This window comes from Pholis gunnellus, assembly GCF_910591455.1.
Source record: "Pholis gunnellus genome assembly, chromosome: 13".
Taxonomy (NCBI): Eukaryota; Metazoa; Chordata; class Actinopteri; order Perciformes; family Pholidae; genus Pholis; species Pholis gunnellus.
In genome coordinates, this window is record NC_136540.1 from 18,554,432 (window position 1) to 18,580,569 (window position 26,138).

At 41.5% G+C, this 26,138-nt stretch overlaps 4 protein-coding genes across 6 annotated transcripts; 1 reads left to right on the plus strand and 3 right to left on the minus strand.

The window, feature by feature from the left end:
- Positions 1 to 328: 328 nt before the first annotated feature.
- ggnbp2 (gametogenetin binding protein 2) lies at positions 329 to 6,382 on the minus strand. 2 transcript variants are annotated; one of them, XM_079172366.1, is made up of 14 exons: positions 6,283 to 6,382; positions 5,346 to 5,471; positions 5,048 to 5,128; positions 4,691 to 4,944; positions 4,332 to 4,430; positions 3,839 to 3,952; positions 3,537 to 3,746; positions 3,221 to 3,395; positions 2,931 to 3,119; positions 2,693 to 2,828; positions 1,868 to 1,993; positions 1,621 to 1,766; positions 1,324 to 1,536; positions 329 to 1,081 (listed from the first exon to the last, which is right to left on the minus strand). In XM_079172366.1, the coding sequence occupies exons 2-14, from the start codon at positions 5,436 to 5,438 to the stop codon at positions 878 to 880; spliced, it is 2,040 nt and encodes a 679-aa protein (XP_079028492.1). In that variant the 5' UTR covers positions 5,439 to 5,471; positions 6,283 to 6,382; the 3' UTR covers positions 329 to 877. The 2 variants fall into 2 exon arrangements, with proteins under 2 accessions (XP_079028492.1, XP_079028491.1); XM_079172365.1 differs by having other exon boundaries at positions 2,693 to 2,849.
- A 585-nt stretch (positions 6,383 to 6,967) lies between these two features.
- On the minus strand, positions 6,968 to 9,120 carry pigw (phosphatidylinositol glycan anchor biosynthesis, class W). The gene is made up of 2 exons (XM_079172102.1): positions 9,034 to 9,120; positions 6,968 to 8,654 (listed from the first exon to the last, which is right to left on the minus strand). Exon 2 carries the CDS (start codon positions 8,649 to 8,651, stop codon positions 7,158 to 7,160), a length of 1,494 nt encoding a protein of 497 aa, XP_079028228.1. The 5' UTR covers positions 8,652 to 8,654; positions 9,034 to 9,120; the 3' UTR covers positions 6,968 to 7,157.
- Positions 9,121 to 9,698: 578 nt separating this feature from the next.
- Positions 9,699 to 20,928, plus strand: myo19 (myosin XIX). Its single transcript, XM_079171066.1, has 24 exons — positions 9,699 to 9,871; positions 11,277 to 11,424; positions 12,177 to 12,325; positions 12,759 to 12,872; positions 13,056 to 13,188; positions 13,278 to 13,347; positions 13,446 to 13,548; positions 13,639 to 13,735; positions 13,836 to 13,912; positions 14,636 to 14,726; positions 14,876 to 15,041; positions 15,276 to 15,349; positions 15,452 to 15,573; positions 15,770 to 15,883; positions 16,269 to 16,445; positions 16,539 to 16,679; positions 16,789 to 16,896; positions 16,984 to 17,054; positions 17,970 to 18,043; positions 19,130 to 19,293; positions 19,521 to 19,650; positions 19,973 to 20,058; positions 20,366 to 20,689; positions 20,791 to 20,928. Exons 1-24 carry the CDS (start codon positions 9,812 to 9,814, stop codon positions 20,902 to 20,904), a joined length of 2,907 nt encoding a protein of 968 aa, XP_079027192.1. The 5' UTR covers positions 9,699 to 9,811; the 3' UTR covers positions 20,905 to 20,928.
- znhit3 (zinc finger, HIT-type containing 3) lies at positions 20,921 to 24,725 on the minus strand. 2 transcript variants are annotated; one of them, XR_013767320.1, is made up of 6 exons: positions 24,584 to 24,725; positions 23,815 to 23,846; positions 23,615 to 23,680; positions 22,896 to 22,973; positions 22,418 to 22,739; positions 20,921 to 22,361 (listed from the first exon to the last, which is right to left on the minus strand). XR_013767320.1 is itself a non-coding variant. In XM_079171068.1 (5 exons), exons 1-5 carry the CDS (start codon positions 24,649 to 24,651, stop codon positions 22,543 to 22,545), a joined length of 441 nt encoding a protein of 146 aa, XP_079027194.1. In that variant the 5' UTR covers positions 24,652 to 24,725; the 3' UTR covers positions 20,921 to 22,542. The 2 variants fall into 2 exon arrangements, 1 of the variants encoding a protein (XP_079027194.1); XM_079171068.1 differs by having other exon boundaries at positions 20,921 to 22,739.
- Between the last annotated feature and the right edge of the window lie 1,413 nt (positions 24,726 to 26,138).

Below are 26,138 nucleotides of genomic sequence, written 5' to 3' on the forward strand. Positions count from 1 at the left end.
TACATTTTAAGCATTCAGAAATTACAAAGCTCCAGCCTATTTAGTTTACCATCATTACATTACAGACGGGGCGTTTCCTTTGCAAGGACACAAACTGGTCCCGTGTGTTCAACGGTAAGACCAGGACATTACATTACAGTCATTTAGCTGACGCTTTTATCCAAAGCGACTTACAATTCAGATACCGTAGGCACAGCTACGGGAGCAATTTTTTTTTTTTATTCTGTGAGAAGTGGCTCACAGAATAAGAACACTACTCTTTATCCATCTTCTAAAATCAAAATGTACATAAGCGTAAAAGGTCAATAAAAACAATAACAAAATGATAATGCATATTAATAAATATTTTTTATTTAGTAAATTTTGCACATTGCGCTCTTAACATCACACCCAAATCATTATTACAAATGGATGTTTATTCTCTGTAAAATCTTTATATTTAGAATTTCTGTACACATTTAATGGTACAACCTTTACCACTGCACTGAAGTGTCACCAAAGAGAGAGAGAGAAAAAAAAGAAAATAAGACTCCTAAAATGTATCCCTAATGTCACAGCTTGCAAAGCTTTGCCGATTGTGAAATCCACTGTGCTCTTACCCGACAACCCGTTACCCTACAGAGGACCAACAACAAATAGCTAGGCTTGGTCGAAGAGAACAATTACATGTGAGAAAGTGGCCAAGAAATGAGATGGAGAAGTGTGTTGGTGTACAAGTGAAAAAGAGAGATGATCAACAGAAAGTAAGAATCACATTTACTTTGAAGGAGAAATGTCCGAACAAGACATCAAATGTATTTCATCATTATTTATTTTCTAAAGATGTTGCAGCAGTGGTCACGAGTGTTTTACCCAGGAGAAGATGCCATGAGTGCAGTTAGTTGACACTGGTGGTGGTAAACCACTTTCCACAGACTGGCTTACTCCGCTCAGCGGCACGGCAGTAGTTGGTGAACTTCTCCTTCAGGAGTTGTCTGTACCGGTGGCGGTTGTTGTAGAAGGACCGGTTTCTTTCCAAAAACGCCTGAATTTCATCCTGTGTCAGACAGTTCTCTTCATCTGAAGTCACTTCTGAATCGTCCTGTATTAGGAACACAGCCGCAGTGCCGGAGGTTACATAAGAGCCAGAATCAAACCAGCGTATTCATTCACTCTCATTAGGAAAAAGTGACATGCAGTTAAATATAAAGAATACAATACGGCAGATATTTTTGTTGTCATCGTGCATAAAGGCTCAGTAGCATGGCAGAGCTGTAACCGCTCAAATGATGTCCTGTGAGAAAAGTCTATTTCTGAGTATCTTAAAGGACATTTCTCACTGACCAGAAGTTCCATGAGACTTGCGTTTCCCTCTGGAGGCCTCGCATCAAGGCTGAGGTTAGTTTGAGTTGCTTTCAATGGCAATCGCAGTGCAATGCTGGCGAATGCGTCGCCACATAAGGAGGAAAGTATTTCTTTGGTTCGGCACGTGTGCGAGGATGGAGGACCGTGGCCGGTCGTGTTCCCATCTGACACACAACCATCACCTTTTTGTCCCTGTGGAAATATGCATACTTTCGTTGATGCACAGCGTTAAATATTCTGCTTAGAGGATATGAAGTCTACAGTTTGTTCTCTCACCTGATCACCGCATAAACCCTTGCCCTTCCTTTTCTTCTTTTTACTCTTGCATTGAGGGTTTTCCACAGAGTGTGGCCAGCAGTCCACACAACTGTCTATTCCATCCTCCTTGTCTTTAGCACAGTGATGGGCATTTGAGTCATCTACTGCAGAAGGTAGACAAAGACATGATTGTAAGTAAAGCACGGTGTGTTTGAAAAGGACCCTGAAATGGTTTCTCAGTATCTTAGAGCGGCTTAAACCAGACCTGCATCATCGTGGTTGCACATTCCCTCGGAACAGGCGATATAAGAACCTTCTCGCGATCCCATCTCACTGCCCTCCATGCTGGAGGAGTAGCCGCAGTCACTGCCATTGCTGTGGGGGGGCAAATCTGTAGAAACACGTATGAACACAGGTTTAAGGGTCACTATTCAAACGTGGGGGGGACGGGGGGGGGGACGACAAAAAAGTAAATATACAAAAAGTTCCTGACTTTTTCAAATAGTCTGTAAGTGCAACAAAGTAGTTTGCCTCGGGGTCCTGCAGCGGCGTGCTTGAAATGCACTACTTCCCTATCATTTCAGTAAACTGATGAATAAAAATGGGACACTGGCGAGTAAAGCTGTGCTGATCGGATAGTCAGCCACCAAAAGGATCTTTGAAGCAGTGTGTCTATTTGGGGTTCCAACAAAGACAAGGCTGTTTGATGCACCAGAAACGAGTGGAGCAACATCAACTGCACAACCTCGTCTGATTGCTACTTTTCACCACCCTCAGCAGAAAAATAAGCTAATAAAATAGCTGCATTGTTTCATTAAAGGAATTTCAGGAAAATGACAGAATTGGAAATAAAAAAAGTTGAAAAGTTAGTACTAAGATTCCAAGCTGCACCACACAGTCAAGTGTCAAAGTGCAGTTGTATTAAACCGCATGAGAAGATATGTAGACGATGGTAAACTGGGGGGCAGAGCTTATGGTATATAGGTTGAGTTTGAATGAATTTCAACAAATTACGTGTTAGTTCAAATTCGTTTGAACTCGACTGCTTAATAAAAACGTGACAGCCTTGGCGGGCTGTGTGCATTCTTACCCTGTTTGATGTTGTCTGGGCAGCTACAGGAAGGGCTTCCATTGGCAGCGATGCTCTGATCACATCTGGCCGCCTCCTCTTCCTCATCAGGGCTACCACAGACCTTGCAAGTGCCTTCGACAGACTCAAGAGAACTCTGCAACACACCAAATGGGACCTAAATAAATACAGGCAAACAGATGTGCAGCTGCAGATTAAAACAGTTGCGTGCAAAGAGAGCTTCATGTCCCACACGTACCTCAACCAGATTTGTCTCCTTGTCCTCTCCCTCCTGTTCAGATACGTCAAAGCCACACTTGTTTTTGCGACGATTTTTTCGCTTTTGCCTCTTTTTCTCCTGCTTCAGCTCTTTGGCCCTCTCCTCCTCAGACAGCTCCTCAACAAACTGCTCTAGCCGACTGATCCCCTGCATCTTCTCCACGGCCATCTAGGAGCATGTTATAAATACATTATCACGCAGCCATAACACATTTATCATCTGATGAATCCGTCTCAAATGATACCATACAGACTCAGGCTTAGAAGTACCTCAAAACTTTTGCGTAGTGCGTCAATTCCCAAGTGAAACAGTATCTGCCACGTCTGCTCCTCTGCTCGTAGTTTCTGCCAGATCCTGTGCAGCCGCTCGTACAGGTGAATACCGAGACAGGTCAGGACTTCTTCTTGTGCAATGTCAATGGTCTTGGCATGCCGCTCTCTGCGTCTGGAAAAAAGCAATTATCAACCGAATGTGTGAATACGTTGAAAGGAACTTGGCATGACAGAAAATGCCTCAAATGAAACAGACTTGCTCAATGGTAAAAGGCAGCGCTGTAGTTTTCCCCCTGTATGAACCTTCACTTACTCATAGCCTCCTGCAAACTCGGGCTCCGCCCGGCCCAGGAGGTGGGCGATGAAGTCGGTCTCACAGCAGACGTGGATGTGGCGTTCGTGGGGGCAACAGCATAGTCCCTCATACAAGGCGGCGCAATACCCCTTCTCCTTACTGCAGTCCAACTCCCCGACCAGGATGTTGTACGCCCTCAGCACTTTATTCTTGCAGTCGGTGCAAAACCTGCAGACAACAAAGTGCTACACAGTTAATGGGGTTCTTCTCAAACCTCTAACGGCATTTTGGAAAGAAAGGCTATGATAGCCACACGTCACCTGTGTTTACGCAAGTATGTCTCCAGGGTCTCTAAGAGACAAGCGCTATCAATGAGGACCACCTCGTCCCTGCACTCCTGAGACATCAGCTCCCACACATCCATCCAGCTTCCCCTGTAAGCAAACATACAACTATTATAGCTATGCCATCAAAATGCACAGTGATCACCTCTTAAACCTGCAACTAATGTTTGTATATATTGACCATGGGGGGGGGGATGCAATGGTACACAGTGATGACTGGCCTAGAACAGAGACGTTCTGGAGGCTGGAGATGCACAAACATGTTGTTTTCTAGTGTAATATGTTAAACCTGTCCTTCTCCTTGTGCACCCGTCACTACGTTTGGCTAGAGACAACTTAAAAACACACAGATCCTGCCTGCTGGGAAGTGTTAGTACTAGAGGCTTTATTTGAGAAGTGGAATACTAACATCCTGAATGTTTGTAGAGAAAGAAACAACTGATAGATAAAACATGGTAATATTACTCACCCCAAGGGTTTAGGTTTGTGTGTGTCTAAGGAGTGCAACTGACAGCGTTTGTTCTTTTTACTTTTTGGAATGGCATCGATCATGTCATTCAACTTTGACCTGTAAAAAAACAAAACCCCAGAATTGTTTTCAACAGTTAATAAAAAAACACGACAGAGAAAGTTAGAATTCCTAGAAAATAAGAATAAAATGACACAGTGCATCAGTACCTAAGATAACTATGTGCATAGTTTGAAGTTTGGATTTTTTGTTCTCTCTGTTTTTACCTAACAATAGCACTTGCTCATATTCAATGAAAAACTGTTAGTTTTGTCTGTTCTCTTTTGATACACGGTGAGATGGATTTGGCAGCATCTTACCCGTGGACGTAGAAGAGGGTGTAGAGCTTCTTTACGTCTGCTAAACAGGCTTTGGTGACAGAGAGCATGCCCGCGGGTTTCACTGTGAGGGGCTCCAAGGCTGGGTTCCCCGATTCCACCAAATGGGAGAAGAGGCGCTCCACACTTCGTCTGCAGCCCACACATGGCACCAGCTGAGATAATGCACCGTACACCTCTCGGGATGTCACCACCATGGCGTCATTCAAGTCCTGTTGCGTCAACTTGGAGTGGTGCTAAAGGCCGAGGAATCCCGCATCTGTTACCACTTTGTTTGACAGGTCACGTGATGATAAAACTACACACGCTCATGTGCACGGAAAAATGTAAACTACTCACCTCGGAAAATTGTTTCCAATGAGACGCGTTTATTTCTTGGCTGTCAACATCCATGACACTGTCAGAAAATTCCATCACCATCTGACGACAATAAATAATATACATCAGTTAATGTACATTATGGGAACTAACGTATTTCAGCCATGATGATAATATTAATGAGGCAAGATCGTCTTCATGGTTGTTAAAATGTGTACTTTAATGGCACAAAAATGTCTTTTTTTACTTGGACACCTTTACACCTGTGGCTTTTAAAGGCATTCTCCTTGTGGTGAAATATGTGGGAAAGCTTACTGACCGTGAGGCTCTCATCGATATACAGGGGGATCTGTCTGGAGAGAAATGGGTAGTCCTCTTCCCCTTCCCTGCATACTGCCACCAGACGTGCCATGACCTCTTCCTGCTCGGCTGTGGTGAAACTAGCCTGCAGGTGACACACAAGAGGAGACCCACTGATCACATTGGACATCAGTATAGGCTACACTAAGCTAATGCTAATCTATTGCAGGTCATTGGGGGCTAACTGCCTTGTCACTACAAGCTATTTTACAGACCAAAAAGGCAATAACACGTGGTACAAAACGCAGGCTATTCACTGATTTAACGTTTCACTGTTTGAAGTACAAACAGGTTTGTCTTGTACCAGATTAGACCAGCTGGCGTTAAATTAGCAAGACAACGACAGCTTGGAGGAGGGAACCTGGAACAACGTTTTAGTTCGTGAGCTCTGTTTGTAGCTGTAGTGGCTAAAATTATTTAAATAAACGACGACAGGATCAATCACGCTAACGCCAAACGATATATGTTGGGCAATATATAAAGCAGTAACCGGCGGCTAACCAGTTAACTAACGTTAGCCTGCTAGCTAATATCATTTGCCAGTACAATTGTATAAATTGAGGCAGCCGGTCAGTGTATTGTATGCACAATGTTTTCAAGCTATTACTTTATACTGACCTCAATACTACAAATAATATACGTACCGCAGTATAGTTTGTCTACGCCCCGTCGATGCCAGCAAACTTGGCTAACTTACTTGTTAGCATCGCTGTCCTACACAGCTAACGTTAGCGAGCTTCAATACGGCTCATATAAAGTTGAACTGGGTGACTAGCTATTTAGCAACTGTCACTTCCATTAGCTTCTCTCACTAACGTTTGAGATATCGACCATAATATGTCGCGTTGACATCGTAAAGGTGCATCTGAATAACATCAATCATTGTGGTTACTCACCCGTTTCTGAAAGTTCCCTATAAAAAGAATAAACAAGTGCGACAGTGAGAGAGGCTGCTACGGTGTCGGAATCTTCATTACTGATTTCACCTTTGACCCCTTTACGTCGTCACTGGTGTTGTAATGCGCGTGGCCTCAAGGCGGCGCTTTATTTATATATTCGTGTAAAGAGAAAAGTGCTACGTTCACACAATTAAAGCTGTTATATACATTGTTTGAAATAAATGAGTGAGCCTTAAGGAATGCCACTTTATTTTTTACTTGCTTGTTTCTTTGTATTAAACACTTTTATATAAATAAATGATGGTGCTGTATTAATTTTAACTTTTATTTAAAATTGTATATATAAATATATATATATAATAAAATACATATACTATATATATATATATATAAATAAAATACAATATATATATATATATACACACACATAAATAATATATATATAAAATATACTGTATATATAATATATATATTGCAGCATTATTTGAAATGCTATTTTACCTTTTATGAAAATCTCAGATCCTGACCTAGTGTTAAAATCACAGTATATCTGATGTCGGTTCTGCAGTAGGCCCATCCCATAGAAGCAGAATGCGTTATTTAGCAGCAACGACAAACTGTTTTAAATACACAAAGACAAATAAAAATAATTTACAATGAGAACACTCCATGTTTGGCTTAACATTTTATTGTAGTCCAAGTTCTCACTTAATTGGAGACACCATTTCATCAAGACATACATTTATTTGCATAAATAAACACAATATTTACAATAGTATCTTCAGCGTTACAGAATTTCAAAGTCTGTAACTCCAGCCCCACAACAATCCTCAAAACACCCAAATGAACCTTGCAGTTTTATGAATGCAAGTTTACCAGAATTTTACTGAAATTCCACAATGATGTAAAACAAATATTACAAAGCAATTCACGAACATGTACGACAGCAGAACACACAGAGAAAATGAGCTGCTGCAAACAAGTGTGTCCACTATTGAGTTTGTCAATCCTGTCATGACATTTGCAAGCAAGAAAAACAACAACTGATTCCTGCTGACAGCTTGAATGAGACAGTGTCTTTCTAGCTCACTGGTCTTTTTGTCAGAGAGAGAGTCTGCTTGTTTCTTATGAGGATTCCACGACGAGGGCACAAGGTGACAGCCTGATGTTCTTTTCAAAAACAATAAAGCCATATCAGCAGCACCAAGACAGGACATAAAAAACAAAGACTGAGCAACACTCCAGAGGCCGAAAGGTAAGTTAGCTAAGCGGCGAGACACTGGCTCCACGAGTGTCTTACATGTGTACAGAGCAGTGTACAGAACAAAACTTCCCAACAAGAGGTTAAAAAGTGTTTTGAGCCACTGTCTAACGTGGGATCTTGGTTGCATCACATACAACCCGACCTGAACTCCTGCCATGTAGATGGCTACATAGCCCGCTACAGAGAATACGCCCTCCTTGTTAGCGTGCAGAAAGCTCCTGTCTCTGTCATTGTTGTGGATAATGAAAGCCTTCAGCCCTGATGTCTCCAGAGTGAACTGATAAAATCCGCTGATCAGAAGGGCCATGACCCAGGACCAACTGGCTGGTAAAAAGGCCAAAAGCACAGAAGCCACAACTCTGACGATGGCTAGTGTGAAGAAAAAATTCCAGTGGACGCCGTATTCTGTCACATGCTCGTGGTAGCCAGACATTTTGAGGCTCACTAGCCTTCCCATACCAAGAACAACCAGGGGCCAGACAGCCAGGAGCTGCTTGGCGATGTGATTCACCTTGGAGCCTGAGATGTTCTTCCCCCGTGCCTCTGGACAGACCAGGGCATTTGCAAAGACATACGCTCCAACGCCAAAGTCCATAACCCCTGTCCCATAGGTTTCAGTTTTAGCATATCGCCTTGGGAAGATACTAAAGTCCACGGCAAGAATGCTGATGGCCGTTTTCACATTCACAAACACTCGAAAGATAGACACGAAGGGAAGCTGGTCGAATTGAACGTGACTCTGAAGGAAGGCGCTGACCGTGTTCTGTGTGTGCCGAGCAAAACGGTGACTGTTGGCACGATAGATATAGCAAAACACACAAGCCGAAACAAAGGCCAGGCTTAGGATGACCTTGTGGAGAACGGTGCTCAGAACGGTGCACGACAGGACGAGGGGAAGGATAAGCACACAGAAGTCGAGAAGCAGGTGTGAAATCAGTGGAAGTGGCAGCGGAAGAGTCCCCCTGGCCTGATGATACAGGGTCAGAATCAGTCCTCTGCTGATGAGGCACAGCGGAGTGAGAAACGAGCCCAGGGCCACCTCCTGCAGACTGGTCCCATTGAGATTACGGACAAACGCTTCCTTCAGGTCCCTCTGAGACATGGCCTGCGAACATTCAAATGCAAATTATTACAACATGAGAGTAACATGACTGTGTTTAGGGACAAGTAAATATGAACAGTTTCATCAGACACTCGGAAACTGAACAATGGCAGCACAATGTTATTTGCACTATTTCTGAGTTAGAGGTAAAGCAAGTTTCCCCTAATTGCTTCAATTATTCAACTCTTGATGGGCTGACTTTCAGCTAAAGCTAAAAACGAAAGCTAAAAGCTAAAAGCTAAAGCTTCGATTGTTGTTGTTTTTACATTGTTTCTCAGACAATTAACTAGCACCGACCACGAGACATGGTCATAGTTCTCTAATCTATTCTGCCACGGTTAATACGTGAGCAAATTATTTCAGTGTAGTAAACAGTACTTACTACGGATGTGTCTGTTCGGCGTCGGAAATGAAGGTTCACAAAATACCTGTTTCACAGCATACCTATTTACAGTTGCTTTACGTGCCCGTCCCTGATGATAACCTGCAGTACGTTGACTACTACAATACTTCCGCATTCGGCCTCATGACGCATTCAGGATCACTCGGATTTCTGGAAACTTCCACCCCAACCAGTACGAGAGTTTCCAGCATAAAACAGGGAAAAATAGTCTCCCCTGAAAAACAGTACTACTGTATTATACAAACCTTAAGATAATATATCATGATTATGACGGCCAAAGAGCTCTGGCTTAGTGTATATATATCCATTAATGATTGCCATCAATGTTAGTCCCGCCTTTAAGATACACTAAAGGAAATCTGCATTGCAATTGAAAAATATAAAGTCCTAATTTTAAGTCATGTTAAGTGACATTAAAAGGTATATCCTAAAGTTATAATATTTAAAAGTGAAGGTAATTTCAAGGAAAACCTTACCCGTGTAATTATGAGCCAACGTTGTACACAGGATGGACAGCTGGGCCCTGAAGTGTCGGGAAGAGGGCGGGAATAAGTGTAAAGTTGGGAGTTTAGGAGGCAGTCGGAAAGACAGACACGGTTGTCCCTCAGGAATTTATGTCAGTAATGGAAAATATTGAGGCTCAATACTGCCGTGTAGAACAACTCAACAACGTATCTTAATTAGAATATAGGCGTAGTTCCTATCAAGGTTTTAGGTTAACTTTTAAGACAGACATCAAAGGTAACCCGTAAAATCAATGAGTTCAGCCGACAACGGACGAATCGTTAGACCAGGGCTCAGCAATGGACGGGGAACGGTAAGGACCCGGGGAAGACCCGTGCACACTCATCAGCTGGTGGTGGAGAGGTCTTCCTTTTCGGTTTAGAACATGTCAAAGTCAACGATAAGTTAACTTGACCTGGAGTAATGTTACCGTTATCAATACGGGACGTTACCGGTTTCCACTTTTGATTGGTTGGTTCGTATTCAAACTATTTGTAAACTTGTTTGTATGGACCTGTGAATAATACCGTAATCTAACGTACAATGCGCCAGATGAAAATGTCCCCATGCATGGAGTAAATGCTAAATGACAAATTGAGTGGCTTAATTTGGCAACGTTTTTCTACCTTGCTTTAGAGAAGGTAACAGTAGCACACACACACACTCAAACACTGAGAAACGTGACTGAAGTAAAATAGTTAGCTAGTTGCTAGTCTGCGAGTATATAAACAACATTCACTAAATTGTCAGATTTTTGACTGGAATTTGGTGAGAGAACAGCAGAACAGGACGAGCGTCACTCAAACAAGTGTATCAAAAGTTAAGAAACCACTCTATGTGTTAGATATGTAAATTGGATGTATTACTCTGATATTACTTGTGTTGCATTAGGTATTGAATGAATTACATTAAGACTATTTACATGGTTTAAAATAGCCCTGCTGTATGATTGGATGTAGGCTACCTTCTATTGGATTAAATCTGTCAGCACAAATGTAGTACCTGATGACGGCTGCAGGTCATGTGACCGTGGCAGGATAAAGCAGACTTACATTTGTCAGTCTGAAGTGATTGTGACTGAATGAATTACACATGACACATTGACCAAAGTGGCTCTGAGCAAATACATGTAGCAGTGTAAGACTATAGTGTAAGACTATGGGCTGTCAATGGAAACATCAGCATGTGATGTGGGACTGCATCTTCTGTATGATTGACAGCTCTCTCACAGTCGAGTGCATAGAGACGGCATATTTTTAAGCACTTCATAGCTCAGGGAAGTTTGTCAGATTGTATGGACCCACAGAATGTTTGTCATTTTGATGCACAAAATGAGATGTATTTTTGCTGTACTGTTAAGTGTGTGGAGCTCAGAAATATATCATGATTTCAACAAAAAACAAAATGCAACCTTCGCAATCAGACTTGACTTCATGATGACATCAGAGGTTTTGGCCACAGCTGTCTGGTTTGTTGTGTTGTGCCCTAGATTGTGGGAATATCAAATGCAATATGCATTAAAAAACACTTTTCCTCTCTCTGGCTTTTGTGTCATCATCTTGCACTTTTCTATCTGTAATGTTAAGAAATTAAAATATATATATTTATGTTTCATAATATAATCATTTGCTATCACCATGGGCATTTACTCTGCATGACTTACAAGGTGTCAGTTCATATTTGAAACATTAATATCACGTTTTGCCTCGTTCACATAGGTGAAAGGATTTGTCCAGAAAGTCCATTCTCCTCCCTCGTCCCTAAATGATTCGCTGGAGGGAGAAATCCAGGCCTTCCTCATTGATGAAGACCAGCTCCACACTTACGACGACCTCACCAAAGTCAACCCGGTGACCCCATCAACAGGTAACCGTCTTTATTTATTGAAACACAGCTAGTGTGACCCGGTGTTTTCCAGCTCATGTCACCTTGGATTGAAGCATTTGCTGTGTATTGTTTAACCAACATCAAGATCAAACCTGCTGGGTCACGATAAAGCAGAATAAGAATGCATGAATCATTGCAGTGTACACAACGAGAGGGATCAGGTTTCACTCAGGAGAGTGAACCAAGGGCATGAATTACTAGCTTCATGCAACCACAAAACACCAATTCTTGCATTCCTTATACTGGTATAATACAGTATGGCTGTATTATACCAGTATAATACAGACATAGATATGAAGCATCATATCTTAAAGTGTCTATGTACAACATGTTTTGATCAGTCATTTTACTCCATCGTTTGCCTTGACATAAAGATGTAGTGTCATTGGCATTATGTAAAAAAAAAAAAAGATATCGGTGTAGATTTTCGTTTATGTTTCGAGGTTGTGTTCGTTTCTGCCCAAAGGAGAAAACACAACAGTGCAGCTTTGTAACAGCAGATGTCAGGGTGTGACAGCATGCAATAGCCGAAGGATCTATATATTTTTAAATGATTATGCTGCATCTGTTCTATGGATCATGTTGTTTTATATAGATGCTGGTTTTTCATGTGGATAAACATATCTTTACCATTTGTAATTCTGCTGTCCACTCTCTTATCCTCTGTACATTTTGGCTCGTCTGTTTTTTCCTGTTAATGTCTAATGATGTTTCATATTCTCCTCCGTTAGTGCTGAAATGCCTGCAGGCCAGGTACAGCGTGAAGGTGTTTTACACCCATGCTGGCTGCACCTTGGTGGCTCTAAACCCCTTTCAGCCAATCCCAGACCTCTACTCTCTGGATGTGATGAAGGAGTATCACGGCGCTCCTCAGCCTCAGGTATTTACGAAGCAACAACTGTAACTTGTGCATGTTTCTAGATAGAGCTTTTTAATGACGGTGGGAGAAGATGGATTGTGGTGGATGCAGGGGTGTGGATGGTGAGTGTGGGTGCATTGTTGGACTTTGGCTTCTTCAGAGGGTTCCCTGGACTTCCAGGAATAAGTCATGCACCAATGCAGACCTTCAAAAATGACCCAACTGGTACGAGTGAGTCAACAAGTCAGCGTCGAGCAATGTTTCATCAGAATGTCTGATTTTTTTACCAACTTTGCAGAGTTTAAAAGAGCAAAAAAACAAAAACCCTGCTGTTTTGTAGTCAAACATAAATCCTCCTGTTCCTCGTCCACTTCCTTTTTGTCAGGAACAACTTCAAAGTCAAACTCTAAAAAATGACCAGTATCTTAATAAGTGTTTTTTTTTTTGCCAACAGGAGTTCAAACCACATATCTTTATTGTGGCAGAAGAAGCCTACAGGAATGTTCAGGGCCAGCTGGAGCCGGTGAACCAATCCCTGGTGGTCAGCGGTGAGAGCGGTGCAGGAAAGGTAAACGCTTAAGGAATGAACGTAACCTTTTGACGGTATATAGACTCGGCTGATTATGCATTTAGAAGTCTTCGACAAACAATTTGAAGTTGGGCTCCGGGAATGGCTCCGCAACGGCTGTAAACTGGGTCACAGGATCAGTAGAAACACGCTTCAGCGGACTTTTGATTTGTTTCCTTGCAGACGTGGACGTCTCGTTGCCTGATGAAATACTACGCCACCGTGGCGGCTTCCTCCTCAGTGGTGAAGAGTCAGGACACAGTGGAGAGGATAGAGAAGAGGGTGCTGGATTCCAACCCCATCATGGAAGCTTTCGGTGAGATAACTGATGATCGCTGGTTTCTCGTTACTGTGAAAACAACCACTGCGGACACTCACTGAGTCAACACTTTACCCTCCATGTAGGCAACGCCTGTACGCTACGGAACAACAACAGCAGTCGCTTCGGAAAGTACATCCAGCTCCAGCTAGACAGGTACTCGCAACGGATCCTGCTGCACGCTCTTCTCCATCACGTGAGATGGTGTCGGTACAAGTTGTTGGTGGGTTTTGACGTGTTGATTTTCCATGAAGGTGTCAGCTGTTAGTGGGGGCATCTGTGCAAACCTATTTGCTGGAGAAGACCAGGGTGGCCTGCCAACTGGCCAATGAGAGGAACTTCCACATCTTCTACCAGGTGAGTTAACGGGGCGGCACGTGTTGTGTTTTGGTTTAGCGTTGACACTTTCACGTGTGCAGATGCTGAGAGCGTTTTTTTGTTTTTCAGATGATGAAAGGGTCCACAGAGGAGCAGAGGAAGGAGTGGAAGATGCCACGCGGGCAACGTTTTGTGTGGCTGCCAAATTCTGAAAAAACTGTTGACGGTCGGTCTTTAAATTTCGTGTGTATAAAGGGATGTTTGTCTTTTAATTCTATACATTTATGTGATTCTCACAACTACCTTCTCTTCACGTGTTTTTATAGAGGATTGTTTTCATGAGACTGTGGAGGCAATGGTTCATCTGGGCATTAATGCAGAAAGGCAGAGACAAATATTCAGGGTAAGGTACTCGTCATCGGTAACATTTAACCTCAACCCCCTCTATTGAGCATTTATAAACGCTATACAAACATTTAATGAATTCAAAAACCCTAATGTAGTTCTGAGTAGGTTAAAGGACCTTTTTAAAGTGTACAATTATAACTTCTCCTATAAAGACATATTTTATATTATTACAACTGTGTTTTACTATTATCGTCATTCATTATGTTTGTGCATCCAGCTGTTTGTGCACACAGGACGAGTTACAGTTGTTTACAAATACATTAAAAACTTATATCTGCTTACAACTACATAGTAGTTATGGCTGGGTGATGTGGCCAAATTCTTCTATCAAGATGTAGGTCATTTCATACCTCTAACGATATACATCATGATGTAGCATGTTTTCTGGTAAGTCAATAAATAGATGAAATAACCATATGGTTTTGTATACCCTTGTGTGAATTACATACATTCTTTAAAAAGGTAGTTCAAATACGAATTAATTTACTGAGTATTTTATTATTGTATTAGGAGCTTTTGTGCCATATAAACATAACAGTTTCACTTGAAATTATAGAGGGAAAAAAGTATTTATTTAATGTTTATATACTGCTTATAAATGCTAAATATCGGGATTAAAGTACATTTTCAGTCCTGTTTTTGTAAAAAAAAATGTCAGCCTCTTTCTTTATCTGGAAGCACAGAATATACTTGTCTTATTCTATTTGTTGCGTTACAGATACTAGCGGGGATTCTGCAATTGGGGAATGTGAATTTCTCCTCTTCAGCGGATGAATCACAACCGTGTCACCTAGATGAACAGTCCAAAGGTATTGGATAAGATTTGGTTTGAGATATTTAATCAACTCTTTTTTTTTTTTTTTAAAGAAACAAAGAATAAATCCCATGACACTCTGCTCCCCGACAATAACTGTGAATAAACGTAGTTACCGGCCTTCCACTCCCGTCTGTGTCTCAGACTTTTCGCAGAGGGCTGCTGAGCTGCTGTGTGTCTCGGCTGAGGAGCTCCAGATGTGTTTGAGAGTGAGGACGCTGAAGGCGGGGAAGCAGAGCGTGCTGAAACCCTGTTCCCAGGCCGAGTGCAGCGTGAGGAGAGACTGCCTGGCCAAGGTCATCTACGCCCAGTAAGACGTGATGGAGTGGAAGAGCCGTGTGATAATATTATGTGAAGCGGGCGGGTCATGCTGGAGCTTGTTTCTGTCCTGTGACCAAGACTTTGTCCCCAAACACTCAAATGTGAAACCATCATGCCCTTTTGTTTACAATAAACAGACGAAGAAATGTCTGTAAATCATTCGTTCTATTTACATTCTGTCTATTTTTTTGGAAAAGGAGTCTTTTTATTCTTTTTCCAACAGATTATTTGAGTGGCTGGTTACATTCATCAACAACAGCATATGTGCAGACGAATCCACGTGGTGCAACTTCATCGGTAAAGACATTATCATCTTTTACTTTGTTGAATATGAATACTTATCTATTTGTAATGTCTTCTCATAAGCTCACACATTGCTCTCCTCTCTGTGATCTCCAGGAGTTCTAGATGTGTACGGGTTTGAATGTTTCCAGATCAATAACCTGGAGCAGCTGTGCATCAACTACGCCAACGAGAAGCTGCAGCAGCACTTTGTGGCTCATTATCTCAGAGCTCAGCAGGTACCTCGTCTGTTCATTTTTCCATGCAGAGATCTCAGGAGAGCCGTAGTCTCTCTGCTTGATGTGTTGATGCGCCGGCCTCGGACGTTCAGGAGGCTTCACGAAAGCTCTATTGATCGTCAACAGAACGCAGCTTGTGTAATGCGCAGAAAATATTTTGTATTTGAATATCTATGTTTATCTCTGCTTCTCCCAGGAGGAATATGTGTCAGAGGGGCTGGAGTGGTCCTTTGTCAAATACCAAGACAACCAGAGGTGTCTGGATCTTCTAGAGGGAAGTCCTGTCTGTGTGTTTTCTCTACTGAATGAGGTATGCTGGTAATTGTCCTTTTTGTTTTAATTATCACATTTTTTATTGATAATGAATTACATAACCCGCGCACCCAAAAGCAAACAAAACGGCACACAATAATAATGGTAAAACAAACAAAAAACTAAACAATACTAATAAATATACTAATTAGTATATATATATATATATATATATATATATATATATATATTATAAATTCAAAAGAGAAAGAAATTGTACATTTTATGGAATTTTTACAAGACATGTAATTGTCCCCTAATGCTGTTAACCCTTACTTTCCATGCATTAGTGTTTCTGGTTTAATCCGAACATTGACTTAACAGTAAATATATGTATCCGTAGTAAGTGCAGGTTGACCACTGTTTACATACCTGTCCTATAGGAGAGTCGTCTTAACCGAGTCTCCGACACAAACACGTTCCGGGTTCGTCTGGAGAAGGAGCTCTGTGGTAATGCCAACATCAGCTGGGACAAGTTCAGCAAGGTGCCACACTTCACTGTGGCCCATTACGCCGGCAAAGTCAACTACCAGATACAGGGGATGGTGGAGAAAAACAAGGTGTGTGTACTGTAGAGAAGAACTCTTTAATTGAGAAAGTTCCCCCCCCCCACATATTCATCCACTCAGCTCCTGCTGGATTCTGTGTTTTAGGACCCGGTGCCACCAGAGCTCACCGAACTGCTTCAGAAGTCTGACGACCCCCTGCTTCACCAGATCTTCGCTGATGATAAGGAAACCGAGAACCCGACTACCAAGGGGCTCAGTAAAGTCACTGTGGTCTCCAAGTTCAAGGTGGGAGTCAACTAAAGCCTTTACCACCAGGGTCACATGAGCTAGATAGGGCTTGTAGATTTCCTCCTGGGTCGGTCTAGTCACGGCTCTGATTACTGTCTGACTGCAGAACTCTCTGGAGAGCCTGATGAAGATCCTCCACACCACAACTCCTCACTACACTCGCTGCATCAAACCCAACCCAGACTGTAAGCCACTGACCTTCAAAAAGGAGGAGGTAGGTGCTGTTGTTGTTTTTTCATTCAATGCTTTCTCTTTTCCCTGAAAGGAACGGTGTTGATGGTTATTTCCTGTCTACTCTCAGGTTATCATGCAGCTGGAGGCCTGTGGGATCGTGGAGACTATTCACATTAGTGCTGCTGGCTTTCCAATCAGGTGAAAACATATTTCTTTGTTAACTTTTAATCTCAAAGAGATAAAGTGGGGTTGTATGAGTTACTTATCCATAGTCTGTGTATTTAACAACCATTCAGTCTGACTATATCATATTTTACGTTTTTTACTTATTTATTATACCTTTACTGTGTGATTACGTATTTATTCTACTTGTTTTGATCTTGTTGTTCTACTTATGTCTCTGGTTTGTTTGGATTATCCACTCTGCTGCTGTAATCCTGCAACTTTCCCGGCTGTGGGACTAATAACGGATTATCTTATCTCTTATCTAACGTACAGTAGATGGCCAGTTTGGAGAAGCAGACAGAAGTAACCGCACAGGAGCAGAGATGTATACTGCTGTGGACAGAGGCAGCAGCAAAACATATTTTAGCCACCTAAAAATAACAATATTAGCTATACTATAACTACAATATCTTTACAGTTATCTTTTCATCAGAAAGCCCTTTCCTTTCTGAAGCCATTATTTTCCTTTATGCTCCTTTTAAAGCCACAAGACTCCATTGACATAAAGAGTCATTCTACCAAGCAGAGCACGTGTGTTGCTGGTCTCAGTGAATCAGAACTAACACTTTAAAACACCAAAGTCACACAATAACACAAACTGACTTCTCGATCGAGCAGCAGTCCTGCGAGGTAAAATTACTGTTTCTGTCAAAGAGTGTTGTGGCCTTGAAGAGAGTATAGATGGATGGAATGAGAGAGTATGGATGGATGGAATGGCTTCAGGTCCTCGTACTCCTGTCTGTTTCTCCATGCTGATCACCATTTAATAAGTTAATACACTGCTCAAGTAACTCCTACGAGCCCACTTTAAAAAATCCCGAACTATCCTTTTAATATGTTGCTTTGTTTTTCTTGGATTTTGGTTGTCTTGTCGTTTCTGTGGTACAGAATTCCTTTCAAAAGCTTCATGCAACGCTACGGGCTGATTGCAAAATATTCGATTTTCCAGTCAGGGAGTGTTGGTAAGTACAGTTTGTTGTCGGGTTCAATTTCAGGTGATTTTTGGCATGTTCACTGTTGATAAAGAGTGATTTTATTTCCTCCTTTTAGGTCTGCTGATTTATTCACCTTTTCCTTCATTAGCCCTCTTAGTGAACGTCCTCCTCTACTCTGCTGGGGACTTTTCCATTTGGTGTATAAAAGACTTTCTAACACAATTTGCAACTTCTTATGAACTTTCCAGGTAAATGCATGAACCTCTGACTATCAGAGCTTGCTTTGCATGTTTCGTGTTTCTTCACTCATTCCTGATCAATGCATGCTTGGACTTAAATTCCTCTTAACACGCTATTTAGCTGCTTTTTAGCCATGCTAGCAGCATCGCTCTATGGATGGCATTGTTGGTCTGTCTGCCAGTCGGTCAGTGTGTCTGCCTATATGTTCCAGACTGGAATATGTCAACTTTTGGATGGATTGCAAATATTTTGTCCAGACATTAATGTTCCACAGAGGACCTATCTGACTGACCCTGATGCTTACATTTGAGAATTTTAGTGAAAAGTCTTTAATGGATCGCCATGAAATTTGGTACACCACGAGATCAAATACTTTGGTTTATGATCTAATACCTGCAAAACTAATTAACACTCCCATCAGCCTCAGCTGTATTCTGTGTTTAATGCAAATTAGCAAACGTGAGCATGCTGAACTAAGAAGGTGAGCATGGTAAACATTATGCCCGCTAAACATCCGCTTGTTAACATTGTTAACTCTCATTTAGCTCAAAGTACTGCCTTGTTGAGCCTCTAGCATGTTTGTACACTCTCAAGTTTCTTTGCATGAATTTTCAAAGAACCCCCCCTCACTAAACCTGAATCGGGTTTGAAGGATTCTTTGAATTCAGACAAGAGTAATCGCATCGGAATCTGTGGAATCTGTGCTGTTGATTCTGATGGATTCCTCTGTGCTCTCTCACGCTTAACCAGTTTTTACCTCACTGACTGAATCCTAAGTGGTGAAAGTGAATCTCTGGACAGTTGGAGTGCTGCTCTGCCCTTAACTTGAATAATGTCTCTAGTGCTTCACCCTAATTCTAATGTCCCTCTCAGATGCGGAGGCTGACGGCGGCGACGTTCTCCGGCAAGAGGTGGGGAAGCTCCTCGGCGTCGTGCTACAGCACAAGGCGTTTGACCCCTCACACAACCGTGACAGTGAAAACCCCAATGTATGGGTGCACTGCGGAAGGACTAAAGTTTTTCTCACCCAGTTGATGGTCAGTCATGTATACACACAGACATCCTCACGTGATTTAAAGTGTATGTGGAACAGAAATGCCTGGGAAGTAATAAGCTAAAGTACTACATATTGCCCAGAATTTATTTTTTTCGATCTGGCCGTATCGTCCTTGTTGGGTGTTTCAGTTACTTAACAGGCCTGTGAAACAAATAAGGGCTCTGGTCTTTTTTCGGAGTACTGACCTGCCTGGCTGTTGTCTCACAGCTAGATTCGCTGGAGGATCAGAGGAAGAAGATCCTGTCTCGGTGTGCCTTCTCCATTCAGTGCTGCTGGCTGAGGTACCAGCGACGCAGACGCCGCGCGCGCCAGCACTCCGCTACGCTGATCCAAGCAGGTACACTCTTAATGCCCTGGCCAGGTACCACTGAGTGGCATCAGTAGGAGCTTTGTGGCCTCACTCGCGCTGAGTCCTGCTGGCTTTGACCTGACTGTCTGGCCAACAGGAACCAGCTGGCAGAGCCCGTACACAATGTTTGCAGGCTGACAGTTTATCCCTTCGAAAGCAGCAGAAGCTGCCGCAGCAGCTCATCTGATTAACTGTTGATGACCGGTGTTCTGAATGGGAGCACATAAACATTTGTCTCCACAATGCAGAGATTACACTTGCAGAATGAATGGCTTGGTCAGAGGTTGAATGTGTTTTATGCCTCCCACAGTGGTGCGGTCGTGGCTGGTCAGGAGGCGGGTCCAGAGATGCAGCAGAGCAGCTGCACTCATCCAGAGCACCTGGAGGAAGTGGAGGGTGAGATTTGTGAAGAATACATATCGCATCTTAGGCTAGCTGCTACATTAGCTGCCGCTGGCTTAACACATCCATATCTCTGACCAGACTGTTGACGGTCGAGTTGCATCATGGGTAATGGCGGCCCGGTCTTTGCTGTCCATCGTGAGTCTTACGATGTTCTAGGAGAGCTATGCTAAATCTCTCCAGGGACAACAAATAGTCTTAAGCAGTAGCAATAGCATTGTTTATCAATGTGCACTGGCCCTGTAAAAAAATAAACGTGGAGTTGTGGATTATGTGTAAAGTAGTTTTGTTTTTGTGGCAGGCCCTATTGAAATCCTTGGCCGACGCAGAACTGGATGACGCAAAGGACCTGGCGGAGGAGGACTTGTCAGCATTGAACTCTGTTATCAGGGAGCGGGGCTCAGTGCAGCTCTCCTCCATCCAGGAGCCCGTCTCCGTGCGAGGGTGGCCCATGGGCCTGGTCCTGGCCTCGGCTCCCTCCATCACCATGTCTCTGACAGCCACAGGCTTCCAGAAGATGGTGTCTGTGATGGCCTCCCTCAACCTGCCCTCTAGGAGAGGGGAGTATAAGGTGAAGCCCAATCAGTACTCGCAGGAGCTAGCCTCCATACGGGCTCAACCCAAGGTGAGGGCACATAGCTCCGTTTAATCTCCCATCAAGTTTCTATCATCTGGAGGATTTTTATGGTCATTTTGTGATTCAATTTTTTTTTCTTTTCTTCTCAGGGATCTGTGAAGCTGCGCTATCAGCGATCTCCACTTCTCTATGCTGACATGCAACCAGACATGAAGAGCGACGTGACGGGGTTCAACGCGATCCTGCTCGAGAAAACTTTGTAAGCTTTCTCCCTTCGCTGAACACTAAAGGTGGATTTCATGGACTTGTGTTATCGCAGTGGAACATCTGCTCTTCCATAACCTGACAGAGGGAACAAACCTGTTTTTTTTTGTTCAATGTGTTTTAAAAGTCGTCATTTACAGTTTTCTTGAAGAATGCCAAATTTGAATGCACAGAATGGCGAAACCTGCACCCTGGCATTATTATAAATTATAATTATTTTAACCACCAAGTTAGGTAAGATAATGTGTCACTGTGCTGTGAACTTCATCATAAATCATCTGTAGTCACCTTCAGGCTTCAGGGATGAAAAGAAATCATCTTGATTCAAAATCACAGACAGTAGACTGTCCAGAAACACTGACCTCTGACCTGCCACGTCTGAGATGAGACGTAGAAATCATTGAACGGGGTTTGGGTTATGATGATGTCACTGCAGGACGGAGCCTTTGTCCCTGTTAGGAAAACAGAAATTCATTCAATCATAGCACCTTTTAAAACAGAGGAATGCAGGTTTCTGTCATTTTTCTTGGAGCATCTGACCATGTTGATCAAAGTATTGGGCCTTTTGATGAGTGCCTTTCTTAAAAATCAACACTCAAATCACAATTTTGCTCTTGGTATATGTATTTATTTTAGGGTGATTATTTTTGTGATTTTATGGATTTATTTTGGGTGCAAAAACGTGTGATAGAATCTGCAATAATATCTGCATCCGACCCAACATCCTACATTTATTTTGAGTGTGATTTGTGCGTGGGGGGGGATTAATTAAGCAAGTATTGCACATGTAAAGCACATATTGCACATTAAAGCCACAGACCTGCTCACATACAGCAACAAGCAGACTGAAACAGGGAAAGGATGATACCAGGTTTATTTAAATTGCTGCTTTTGTTAGAATATAGTTTTTTATATTAACACATCTGTAAAATATTTGCCTAAACGACAGTGTGGATTTTAATCTGCTGCAGTTCAAAGCTTTAATGCAAGTACTGTATTGCATACCAAAGTCTTTTTACACTTTTCATATGTGAGAACTCACGCCATTATAGCCATCAAGTTTTACTATATTTGTAATTTTAATATGCAACAACTTCTGCTTTAAGTAATGTTACTTTATTAATGTACCTTAGCATGTTTATCATCCTAGGTTTTGTTCCTATGCATTACCCACACAGACATTCAGTCATTATGACAGTTTGAAATGTGTATACTATTGTCAGTGGTACCAAGGGATTAATGTATATCTTGAAAAATGTTAATATTTAAATGAACGTTTCCTTGAAATAAATGTCAATAAAAACGTAATGGATACATTTTCCTTTCACCTTAAATTTTGTTTACATGTGATCAGCTGTTCCACAAGTGACTTTTTTTTCATCACAGCACTGTAAAGCCTTTAGTGTTGACTCGGGTAGTGGTATTATTTAAAAATATTTCAGCATTTATTTAAACACTATATACATACATACATACATACATACATACATACATACATACATACATACATACATACATACATACATACTGTAGCACGACAAGGCACAGGAGGATGCATCAACACAAATTACAGGAACTAAACTAAACTAAAAAATAATCACAAATGATCGGATAGACAAACTAATGCCGGCACAATTTTACAAATCATCATCGGATGTTAATGATTTGGGTTCATTTTCGACAATTTTCAAACACCGATCTGAAAATTCAACAAACAGAGGCTCCTGCATGGCGGCCTTCATAGCGTCGTCTTTGCTGTCTGCACCGTCAATGGAGCGCAGCAACTGTCTCAGATGGGGGTTGCAGAGAAGATCTCGTAGCTCTTTTGACTGACCTGTAGAGAAAAACCAAAACATGAATTAATCACGGCTAATATTTTTGAAAACTTAATTTATATGGTTATTAGTGAATACAGGTGTTAGACAAAAGGACGTGTGATGCTGCTGCCAATAGTGTTAAGAACAGACGAAGGGTACTGTTGGATTATTACCCAACAGCTTGAGCCTCTGCAGAGGCGTCTTGTCAATGATGTCCTCTTCGCGCAGAAGATCCTCAACAGTCCACGTCTCTGCAAACACAGGAAGGCAAAAAGGGCTCATCACTCAGGGCAAAAGGTTCGACTGTAGGATTTCGATCACTTAATCTCACAGCCATCTTTGTTATGCCTTAAACTAATAAAGGGACTATTGACACATTTTGGGAGATTCAGCCAAAATGTTCTGTCCCAATAAAGGTCACTATACATCCCAATATAGTATGTTTTCTGGTAATTCAATAAATAGCCGATATGAAATAACCGCACAGTAAAGTCTAATTGTGTATACTCCTGTGTGTATTAAATACTTGACAAATGAAAAGTACTGACAATAATACAATAGATTAATATAATAACATAAGTGCAAAATTAACAGTTTAAAGTGCATTTATAGAGAAAAAATTAATAAATATTTACAGCTGACTGTTTAAATGCATGCACTCAAATATAGAGTAATCAGATTAAGACAATAGTTTGATTACACTGGGGTATGTGTTACTATGTGCTTGTTATTATCAATTTAGATGACTTAATGATGATCATGATACCTCCATATGATTTCATCACAATACGAGTCCATGATTTTGTTATAATCTAATTTGTTTTGTGCTCTTGCTGGCTGGCTAAGGAAAAAAACTATACAAAGAAATAGGATCAGAGAAATAACTCCACACCAGTGTTGAAAGAATCCGTAGCTTCGGGGTCAATAGGTGCAGGCTCCTCAACAGGTAAGCAAGTGTCTGTGGACAAACAAAGAATTTCAATGGTGCATCAGTGGATGATGAGCAGAGCAATATGTCCGCCAAGTATGATCGCAGCTTGTCTAATCAGCACAAAACTACACCACTAAAATACTGAGATCAAGCTCATTTACCTTTATGCCTCTTATAACAGCCAAGTGAACAACTGAAAGAGAAAGAAAAACAATAAGAGTAATTAAAAACAGAAACTTAACAGATCCTTATGACTCCATAACAATAATACTGAATCAAGGTAATACACAGTGACATCAGTACATACTGTGTACAGCTACTGTATAATGTTAACGTGTAACAATCATTGTAAATAGGGGATAACAGTAGGTGTTTACTAACTTAAACTCAGAATGAATAATGAGCGAATGGATCAATTCATTTATCGATCAAAACAATACGTGCTATCATTCGTTCAACAGCGGGAATAATGGCCTGTGACGTCAAAACGCATATCGTTTTGAGCTACGTAGGCTGCCGTCCCATGTGGTGTTGATGTCCGAATTGTTTTTCACGTGTCATTACAGAGGCATGGTCTGGAAATAGGCGCATATTTTTCTGGATTCTTAATTATTTTTAGTTACAGCCGTTCCCATGTTTTAAAGCGACATGTGTCGTCCATGATTATTAACATACGTGAAGTTACTGCGCTACGACGTTAACTGAATCGTAATTTAGCTTTAACGTTAGCTCATGGTAGATACTGCTGCTATTTGTATATGTTTTAGACTCCTAAGTTAGGTCCAACAAGCCAGGAGAACAGAAAATATATTGGCTTCTGTATTCTCCAATCTCAAATAACTTTGTTTTTTTACTTTAGCCAAACAACTCGGTCGCTAATTGAAGGCTAGCTAACGTCTAGCTTATAGAAAGTTATTTAAAGTTACTTACTATCTTATTTTGCAGGCTGGACATTTGTATTTTGGTGTATGTTCGCTGCAAACACTGCATATCTGCATCCTGGCGAGTAGAAGAAATAAGTGACTAACAACTTGGTTATTATGCTAGCAGGGCAGCTCCTTCGTGCATGTGTTGAGACCCGGAAACGAATGATATCGATTCCGGTTGGGAAGTCCTTCCTTTCAAAATAAAAGTATTTGATTTAACCCACGGTTAATTTAGTAGTCAAACACAAGCTAAACCCAAACGCTGGTATGCATTGGCGAACCTCTCGTTCAGCTGAGGAACACTTAACGTTTTCGTTCATCATTTATTTAGGTACATTTTCAATGACTGCAGTGTATTTTCCACAATCCGCGACTGCATATATTTTGAATTCCCAGTCCTCATCATCCAGTGAAATACAACATTCATTTAGGAGCCTTGTTGTGTAGGGCGAGGTTGTTCTACAGCCAGTGTCCAAAATTAAGTCATCTGACCAAAAAGGACCATACCATTTGAAATGCACAAACAAATCTCTTTCTTGGCTATGGGCCCTTGACCTTGGTGTCTGGATGTGCATGACACTCTGGGATACAACAAGTAAATAGAGCAGGCCCTCATTCCCCCTGAGAAAACACTGGACACAGGCTAGGGAGACATTTATAGACAAATGTGAGTGACGAGGAATAAATTCTGCTTTTAGAGAAACTAAAAACACAAAAGAGTAACGGCATTCCTACTAAACGAGCTTTATTAAAAACATGTTTTATATTCGTATTCCCTTATGAGCAATTTGGATAAAACAATCCAAGCTGGATTAGTTAACATCAGTTTTTATTGAATCAAAATACAGTATAATATATTGTGCACCTAAATGACATCTACCTCTATATATTTATCAAGCACACACCACTGACCTAGATAGCTCAACACAAACTATGCTTGCACAGCTTTAACTTGAGTAGCAGGTCTTGCTACAGAGAATGGAATGGAGAGCCGTCCTGTGACTGATTACTGGGCATGTTCCCGGTGTCACAGTGCTCCATTCACTGGGTCAGGGAAGGTAAGGAACCTCGGCCATAGTCAACATCAGAAATCCAATTTTGTGTCCGGATCTGTGGGAAGATAAGAATTAAATCGTGATCATAAATCATATCCTGCAACCATTTTCATTATCTATTCAACTGCAAATTGTTTCCTCAATTAATAATTTGGTCTAAAATGTCGACATATTCAGTAATTTATTAAGCCAAAGTATTATAAATTACCTAATTGATCGCAGATTATTTTGTTTACTATGTTGTTATGTTGAAAACTAATCGCAACGAATCCGATTTTAAGGTATCAAAGGAAGCAATTGTTCCACCTGTGCTGTAAACGGAGCATGGTTAGATTTCATTATGATACAAACAGAATAGGGCACTAAAAACTTGCAAAAATGTAAATGCTTGATCCATTGTATATGGCTCTAGTCTACCTATGAGAGTGACCTAATAAATGGAACAAAGCAAACTTCACTTTAGACTGTGACTATAAAAGCAAACGTTGTTCAACTGACATTTAT